Raw genomic sequence first — 9520 nt, 5'->3', positions numbered from 1 at the left:
AATACTATCATTTATTGGGTTTTGACACAAAGTGCAGAAATTGGTAATTTATCCACACAGGAAGTCTGAAACCAATGAATCGCCAGCACTCCCTTCCTCTGTCGCTACAAGAAATGTAAGCCACCAGCAACAGCTGCAGAGAGTTGTTTCCCTGAAACTGCATAACTCCCAGCAGCAGTTTCCCTGTGAGGTGTTCTAGAGCTTGTGGCATGCATTTAATCAGTGTCTCAAATTTGGATTTTAACATGTCAAAGCCTATCACTTTTGGTTAGTTACCGGCCAGACATGGACATACATTCTGAGGAAGCCAACTCGAAACATGCTTTGACAAATGTTGCATTGAAATTGGCCGTACCTCAACTTCTAAGCACAGATGACCTTCTACCTTGAGCAGCGTTCAGGATCCAGGGTCAGCTCAATACCTCATTCTTAAAGGAAAGCCGAGTCTGGATACAAATCTGCCTCCTAGATTTCACTGGAATTGCTACCTTTAAAGCAGAGAAACAAGATTCAAGGTTTCTGAAAGCTTTAGCAGATGGCTAGGCTCGTCAATCAGATTAAGATTGTTACTAGGTTGTTGAACAACAGTTCAAAGCCTTGGTTATCACTTCTCTAGAAATACAGGTTTAAAAGAACTTAAACACCATTGCCGTCACTTAACTAGAATATGTTCTACTGCTTTCACTCAGGATGATAAACAGGGATAGAATTTCAGAGTTCTGGTTATTCACCTTGTGTGTGAATTCACCACCCCCCCCCCTTTTTTTTTTTTTTTTTTTTCTTGTTTCTACACAATATCAGTTGAAGGGATTGGCACACAAGTTACTAGTGAACACAGACCTGTAGCTATTACATTACAGGACCATATTAGAGTTTCATGAAGATTTCATGCAATGGTATCTGTGCTCTTTTAGAAAAGAGAACAACTTTCACAGGTAGCACATACAACACAATTTTCTGATTTTAAATGCAGTGAATTACACAAACAACATTAACAAGAATTGACCAGACTTAATAACTGGAGCTGCGCTAGGTCTGGCACTTGAGAATTCACAGTGATTAAAATAAAATTGCTTTGCGTAAGACAAAACATAAGATACCAAATATATAAAAAGACTCTTTGCTTCCATTATCTTGTATTAGTATTCCAAAAGCGATAAGCAAGCTCAGTAGTACCTCAGACAGCAGAGACTTCCACACATGGTTAACTTTATTCATTGTTTGCAGTGCAATGGATTTTTTTTTTTTTTTTTAATATATTTACTATGTCAAATCAGGCAATTTTCAATGCATAAAGTCAACACAGGCTCAAGTCTTTGCTGGATTGAAGCTTGGATTCTGACAGGAAAACATCATCTACCGTCTCATTTTGGGTACCCAACTTCACACTGTGCCAGGTGGTATTGCTGTTAAAGAGAAACTTAAAGTATACTTGCATATTACTGAGGTGTTCTTTTGACATAGAAAGTTGTTTGTAAGTAGTTTATAGTACCAGTTGATAATATAAGAGTAGAGCATTTGCACTCTTCTTTCCCCCACTCAACTCGCTAATCCTAGTAGATTCACTAACACAGGTGTCCGATCTCAGAGCCTGCCTTTAGAGAGAAAGGAGCACAGCTTTTAAACACCCCATATTTCTCAACGCACGCGCTGCCTCTCATTTCAGCACCGAGGGCTGAGCTGAAGCAGCTGCTCTCGGGAGTTGTAAGCCACCAGAGCCTGATGACCCACTGGGCTCACTGACCCCACCGAACTGAGTTAAAGCAAGACACTCGGGACCCATCTTCCTGGAGTCTAGATGAACACCCATTTGTACCTGCCTCACCCGCCACGTTACACCCTAGGGCACTTTGGTCCATGCGCCCACCTCCCAGACCTCCTGCTCCCTGGCCTTATCCAAAAACATTGGACTTTGGCCTGAGCTTGAATGACGCTTTCAGGGACTTCTCCTCGTGCTCTTCTTCCTCAGTGTCACCGCGAAAGGAGGGCGTGTTGTGGATGATCTGAGTCCTGAAGCGGATCTTATTAAGCCGAGGCTTCATCCGCCCGCTGCCGGAGGCTTTCCTGGTCATCTCCTTGCCCTTGCCTGGCACTGCTGCCCCTTCGGTGCCCTCAGCTTCCTCCCCAGTGCTGTGATGGTGGTGGTGGTGGGAGAGCCGGTAGCTCATGAGGTTGGAGGGCAACACCTTGGAGAGCCTCCAGCGCCCGCTCCCATTGCCGGCAGCCCCTTCCTCCTCCTCCTCCTCCAGGGCCCCCACAAGGCTCCGCATGTCCCCCGAGGTGCCCTGGTGCAGGTACTGCGCAGCCTTGCGCCCGCTGTAGTCACGGATGTCCACGTCGGCATCGTAGGCTCCTACCAGCAGCTTCACCACTTCGGCGTGGCCGTGCATGGCGGCTATGTGCAGCGCGGTGTGCCCGCCGCTGGTGCGGGCGTTGATGTCCACAGGCAGCTGGTGCCGCTGGGCAAAGTTGACCAGCGTGGCCAGCAGCTCCTGCCGCCCGTGCTTGGCGGCCCAGTGCAGCACCGTGAAGCCGGTGATGAAGTCCCGCTTGCAGAGCAGCGCCGGCTCACAGCTCAGCAGCCCCTCCAAGCTCTCCCACCGCCCGTCCGAGGCCGACAGCATCCAGGCGTGCTCCAGGGGGTCCAGCGCCACGGCGCCGGTGGTGCTCCCCTCCTCCTCGGCGGAGGACGAGGCCACCGAGGCGCTGTCCGAGTCGCCGCCGCCGCGGCCGCGGGTCCCCCCGGGGAGGCCGCCGCGCTTCAGCTGGGGCGAGCCGCCCCGCGCCGCCTCCCGCAGGCTCCTGCGGCCGCCCCCCTGCGCCACCGTCCCGGGGGCGCTCTCCGCCGCCCCCGCCTCCTCCGCTGGCGAAGGCCGCCCCGGGCCCGCGGCTACCGTAGCCTCCTCGCCGCCTCCGCCGCGCCCGGGCAGCGGCCCCCGCCGGGAGCCCTTCCGCTGGCCTCCGCCCGCCGCCGGGTTCGGCCGGGGCGGCTCACCCCGCCGCCCCGCGGGCTGAGGGCGGCTGTCGGCATCTTCGCCCGCCGGCGGCGCCTCCTCGGCGCCCGCCCGTGGGGAGGGCGGCGGGCTCGGCCGCTCCGCGCTGTCCCCCACCACCGCCGCCGCCTCCTCCTCCCTCCCAGCGGTCAGGGCGCCGGCGGGGGGCTCCGGGGCGCAGTACCGGCGGCGGAGGTGCACGTACTTGACGCCAGTGCCGGGCTCCTGGCGCACGGTGGCCACGGCGTTGACCAGCTCCTTGAAGCGGTGGCGGGCGGCGGCGCGGCGGCCGGGCTCCGGGGGGCTGAGCCACTCCCGGAAATGTTCCAGCAGCTCCGCGTTGCGCGCCCGCCCGCCCCGCGCCGCCAGGAACCGCACCACCGACTCCTGCCGCAGCTCCGCCGGTTCCGCCATCACCGCCCCTACCCCATCGCTTCGTGCCGCCGCTCCGCCTGCTGATGCGGGCGCGGCGGAGCCGCTGCTGCCCGAGCCCCTCCTCCCGGCGGCGGCATGCCCCGGCAATCACTGCCGCGGCGGCGCCGCGCCACCCTCCGGCCGGGAGGGGCCCGCGCGGCCGCCCCGCGCCACGAGCGCCCGCCTCAGCGGCCGCGGGGTGGCTACAGAGCCCCCCCGCTCCTCCCCCCGGCGTGCGGCCGCCGCGGCCCCGCCCGCCCGTGGGGCTGCCTCTGCCCGGCGGCCGGGAGCGCCCCGTCACGGCTGGCGGGAGGGTGCGCGCCCTCTCCCCTCGGCGGCAGCTCCGCCCGCGCGTTTCCCTCCCTCCCTGCCTGCCTCGCCCGCCGGGGCTATGGCCGCCTCCCATGCCGGTCGGCAGCCGGTAAGTCCCCTCCGCGGTGCGGGGGGCGGGAGGGCGGGCGGGGAGCTTCGCCGACCGTTAACCGCCGCGGTGGGTGGCGGACAGCCCCTGCGCCGGAGGTGCCCGTAGTAGGTGTCACCCCGGCGCGGCTCAGGGGACGGGTCCGGCGGCAGCGGCCCCAGAAGGGGAAGGAGGGCGGCGGCTAGGCTGCCTGTGGAGAGGTGGCAGCGCCCCGTGTACCGAGCGGCCCTCGGTACTGCTGAGGGGGGCCGGGGTTCCCCTGGAGCCGCCGGCGGGGCGGGGTGGTGAAGGCTGCCTCAGTGCGGGGCCCAGGAGAGCGTGGGGGGCCCAGGTTAGCGGGCCAAATAAAGCCTCCGCATGCCGTTTACTTCCCGAAGTTGCCAGACTTTTGAAAAACTGGTTGTTAAAGGATCTCGTTTTCAGGTGTCGCCCTTCTTGGAGCTCCCATGGCCTATCGCATGTTTCAAGTAATAAGTTGAATCTTGGCTATTGAAGAAATACTTTTCTTATGCATAATGGCAAAGCTGTCAGCTTTATGCTTTGAAGACGTTGAAGCCATCCGCACATTAGTGCTGGAGCATTGGTTCCCTTTTTGAACGTGGAATAAAGTGATTCATTTATTACTTGAGTTTTCTGCCGTGTTTTACATCTCAGCAGTGCAAAGCACAGAAGGGTTCTAGAAACAACATTGGATTGGGAGGAATATGGGGAAAAACCCTCCACCCTGGCTGTGTAGTTAGCTGCTTTTGCATTTTCTGGTAGTGGGAAGGTAGACAAAGTACATGCCTATGGTGATTCTTGGCTCATTCCTGCCACCGTGCTATTACACCTCCGTTACGCCGGTGGAGCTGTGTGTGGAGCTGCCCTGTGAACTGAAAAAATGGAAAACAACGGTTACTCTCTTGAGATTTTCTTTTCTTGGAGTGATTGTCATCCGGGGCAGTGTCTTGCTCTGCTTCTCGATGGGACACTGGAGGGAACCGCATGGGAGCGGGCGCACGAGAAGGAGGAAGGGCTGCTTTGCGTTCGGGTGCTGAAAGAGTTATTTGTGGGACCATTGTCAGAGCCATCACAGGGCTCGACCACATCCCGGCCAACCTCTGACCGACAGTGAAAGGGCTTCATTCATGTTCCCCCGCTCGCTCACAACTTGACTGTTGAGCATAGCTTGCTTTCTGTTGGGGCTCCCACCCAGAGAACTCCATTTCACACACAGTCTCTTTCAGACCTCTACAAATCCCTTGGAGTCACTGTATAATGTAGTGCAATGCCTTAACTTTATATAAGCTTTCTCTCTTCATACATAATATGTGTATATAGTGAGGTGGAGAGTGAGTACTTCACAACCTGGCTCTCACAGGAGACCGGAAAAATGTGGAAAGAAAAGAACCGAAGTACGAGAAACAATACAAAATAATTTTGCTGATTAATGTTTGCGTGAAGAGTGTGGAGAGAGGCACTAAATCAGCAGAGGGAGAGAGGGATTGAGGGTCCGCTAAGCGGATAGATTTGGTAGGGGAAGAGAGAGAAGCATGTACGTGGAAAGCTTTACAGAGAATACTGTAAAAACAGAGGTATAACATAGTTCTGTAATGGAGGAGGGTGATTTTGTATTAGATTTATAAATGTAAATGATGTAAATGTAATGATATAAAATATATTTATATTGACATCAAATAATATTTCCTAGTTTAACACATGCTGTATAATTGTAAAAGTGTTTCTTACTACGTCCTGGGAAAGATTTTGTTTTCAGTTGCTTTGCAAAAGAAATGTAAAATCACTCTCAGAATGCAGTCTGACCTTCTTCTATAAATCTGTTTACAGTCAGACTGCACAAAGTCTGAGGTGCAAGTATTTAGTACTTCTGATTTTTGAAAATTTGACTTCTGGGAAAGTTCTGGCAGCCATTGCCCCCATACAACAGCATACAGTGCTCATCATTGATTAATTAAAAAGAAGGAAGAAAAAAATTCCTTGTTGCAGTCAAAGAGGCTTTCCAATAGCAGCCGCCATTCTCACATCCAAGACCAGCATTGCTTTCTCATTCGGACAAGGAACATCAACAACAGGGGCTGATGTGGTCAAGGGTGAAGACGACTGACTTGCTGCTCTTCAGGAAGCACAGTGCTAAAGCTGCAACAGGCACAGCTGAGCCAGCACAACCAAAGAGGTGCAGATCTTCCAAAAGTGACTGTGGTTCTGATATCAGTACCGATACCAGTGTGAGTATTTTTCCGTGTCAAGGTCATCTCAGAGCGCGGCGCCAGTTTTTAGCTTCTTTCTTTGTTTTTCCTTCCTTGAAAACACACAGGTCAAGAGAGGCCTTTCTGCGCGGACCCCAAAACCGAATGCTGTCTGCTTCTGTGTAGCAGTAGCTGGTCAGTCCCATCTGAACCAGCACTGTAGTCATCATCCTTTGCCCGGCACATGACTGTGAGGAACTGGTTTCTTTTCTGTCGTCAAGTCTTGATTCCCCACCTGCTGCCTCTTGCCCCATCTGTCCATAGGCAACAACGGAGTAACAGGTACTACAGGTGCTAGATTGTCAAGTTACTTAAACGCCTGTTGGTGAAGAGAGGTCCTTAGTGGCATTTACAAATGAATACGCTGCTGTCTGTGAAATCACCTCATCGCAACTGGAAAACTAGCAAAGTGTCTCTGCTTGTTTTTTTTGTTCCTAAATACCTCAAAATACAGTCCAGAAGTTGTCTTCAGAAGCAACCTGCACATTGTGCCCCCTGTTCTCTACATACAAGGCTGTCACTTTTTCCTCTGCCCGTCCCGGGTGATTTCAAGGCATTCAGGAAGATTCTGTCCTGCCTCAGATTTCTTCAGACAGAAACATAGGGCAAAAATGTCACCTTTTTTTTTTTTTAAAGTTTCTTTCTAAGGTCTCTCCATATATACATGTATGAAGGAAAACTTGTGGCGACTTATGGTTTAAGGCAACTTCAGCTTTATTGTGTGTTGAAGTGGGCTAGAAAAGGAAAATAGTTGGTGCACCAGAATGCCATGTAAGAAGTCATTTGAAAGAGATGAGGGAAGAATCCTGGGCTTCTGATGTTTGGACCAATCCCTAAAAGTTGTCTACTGTTTCTGCCATACTGAATAAATTGCATGATAACTGTGAGCGAAATTGTCAACTGAGTTTTCATTGAATTGTCTTTTGGCTGATACTTTTTTTTCCCTACACACTTTTTTTGGGGAATGTTTTGTTCCATACTTGACTCCTGTGTGTTGCTTTTTATTTTATAGAATAGACTGATGTATTAAATCCATGTAATTTTTAATGTATCTCCTTTCTTACTCTGCATCATCATGGACTTTTCTTTCTTTGTATTTTTCCTACCTCATCCTCCTATATTTTCTGTTCTCTTCTATGTTTTTTCACCAAGGTTTCCTTTCTGTTCCCTCTGCTCATCCCATCTGTTCTCTGTCTCTCTCTCACGCATGTATCGGCCTCGAGAGATGTCAATGGTATGCATGCCTACACCACACATCTAAATTTTAGATTTTGACTTCCCAAAAATGGAAAGTATTTTTCTACTCACTTCCAAAATCTCTTTAGTTTCCGACTTACCTCATGTGTTAGGAGACAATAGCAGCATTGATATTTACTGGATTAAATGTAACTTTGGTTATTAGGAAAGTAATTGACTGTAAGAGAGTAATGCAATTTGTTATTGGAAGATTAAAATAGATATTTTGGTTTAATGAATGTCCCCATCTGTTTATGATAGTGGAAAACTCAGGACTGTGAAAGAGTTGTGTTTGGAGTATCCGTGGGCACGTTAACGTGTTGTCATCCACCCTCGTGGCTGATGCCCAGGCATCCTTCCGAGGGCCTGTGCGCAGCCTGCGTAGCCGCCTGGGCCTGGCAGGACCCTCGCCTCCTGCCTGTGCACACGAATGTCCATTACTTTTTTTCTTCAAGCTTTGGAGGGCAAATTCCAGTCATCTTTACAAGCCGAGTGGCAAGCTGGTTATTTGCCTGGATTGCAAATCTGGTTCTGCAAGAGACTTATGCAGAAAGATGCATGTAGTCTGAGACCCAGCTTTTGCTGTGGAATGGCCCAGTGTTGTGCAGTTTTAGCCTGAAATAGGTGGCAAATTTAAAAGATAACTAATTTTTCTGTTTGTTTCTGAAAGAAAAAAAACAATTTAAAAATGTTACTTTTGTCTCAGGCAGTGATTTTTCTGTGCACGCTGTTTTTAATGGTCAAGAAGACTTTATATAAACCAATATAACTGATTAACTGAATTTGCAGAAACCCAGATGCAGTTCTGTGAAAGCTATGCTACCAACCCTTTAAAAAGGAGGGGAGGGAAAGAGTGAGATGTTATTTGGACCATCTCAAGCAATCTATATTGTGTGCTGTTTTGATGAGAGTATGGTTTCTGAGAAAGCAGTGAGAAACAGGAAGTATTTACGGATATGTTACAGCTCTCGTAGCATTCAGATTACAAGCTTTGAGTTATTCACTGAATAAAACTGGATGAGATGTTGTCTTCAAGCATAATTTAGCTGCTCCCTCCAACGGATACTAATTTGAAAAGACTGGCTAGTATGGTGACTTAATTGCTTTCAGCATGATTTACAGTTCTTAAGTTTTGAGCTGTCACCATTTTTCTAACCTGGTGATACAGTAGTAACTTGTTTTTCAAGTGGATGACGTATTATTTCTTTGAAAAGTAGTAAGAATGCAGGCATCACGTGGTCAGTTTTGTGGATTTAATTTCTCTGCATATTTGTTAGACCATAGCGGAGTGAAGCTGTATGAGGTGCTGGCATTGAGGGAGAGACATGTGATGCCCTTGGAAAATTTCAGGAGGAAAAATGTAGGCTATTGCCTACAAGAGAACTTAAGAGAATGCTGCAACTGATGTCAGATGGCACAGGTTCACAAAGTGATTCTTCCGTAAAGAGGGTGGAGGGAGGCGAGTCTCCAAATGAGAACAGTAGCTCTCAGTCCTGTAAGGTTTGTTGCATGGAGAACAGAAGTATAAACATGCAAGAACGTCGGCTTCTAAATCAGCATGACTGAGACTGTCTCAAGTTGATCTGCACAATATTTCTTGAAAGTTTTGTAGTCTAAATTAAGAGCAGCATTTTGCATGAAGCTGATTCCTGAAGACTCTGTTGTGTCTTAGGACAATTGTCTGAGCAGTTTAATAGCAGCTAAAATCCCTAAAAAAAGTAAATATGTTTTTTAAATAGAAACAGATTCTGCATTTTTCTGTCTCTAGCTTTTAAAATTTTGCTATTAATGTAGTGTTGGGTTTTTTTTTTTGCATGTGTACGCTACCAGAAATCTCCTCATGTGTACCATAATCAAGTAAACTCAGGCCAGAGGGTGCTGTGAAGAATGTCCATATCCTTTTAGCTACCAGAATTCTGAAACTTGCTATGCATACCTGTTATAAAAGGTGGCACTTTTATGGGCTTGTAAGTGTTAAATAAAAATTTTCCTACCATTAGCTATATACATGTTCCCAGGAACCAGTAATGGCATGTGGATTGCAAACATAAGAGAAAGAATAGCAGGGACCTGTCACTGTTTACACTTTTGATATGGAATGTTTGTTTGAAAATACAGTTCATTTGTATGAACCAAGATATTTCCTTTTAATCTTATGCATTTTTAGTATGCTCATTGCCTTGATGTCATGATGCTAGATTGCTAGCTGA

The 9520-nt window shown here is 49.3% G+C and overlaps 1 protein-coding gene across 1 annotated transcript in view; it reads left to right on the top strand.

The window, feature by feature from the left end:
• The first annotated feature begins 3314 nt into the window (after positions 1–3314).
• Positions 3315–9520, top strand: part of SEPTIN10 (septin 10) — a 30018-nt gene continuing 23812 nt past the window's right edge. The window contains 6 exon segments of the mRNA XM_075136452.1: positions 3315–3471; positions 3474–3504; positions 3506–3636; positions 3639–3712; positions 3714–3770; positions 3772–3828. Coding sequence (XP_074992553.1) covers positions 3315–3471; positions 3474–3504; positions 3506–3636; positions 3639–3712; positions 3714–3770; positions 3772–3828 — 507 coding nt within the window.

This window comes from Calonectris borealis, chromosome 1 (assembly GCF_964195595.1).
Source record: "Calonectris borealis chromosome 1, bCalBor7.hap1.2, whole genome shotgun sequence".
Lineage (NCBI taxonomy): Eukaryota > Metazoa > Chordata > Aves > Procellariiformes > Procellariidae > Calonectris > Calonectris borealis.
This window is presented reverse-complemented; position numbering and strand designations above follow the sequence as displayed.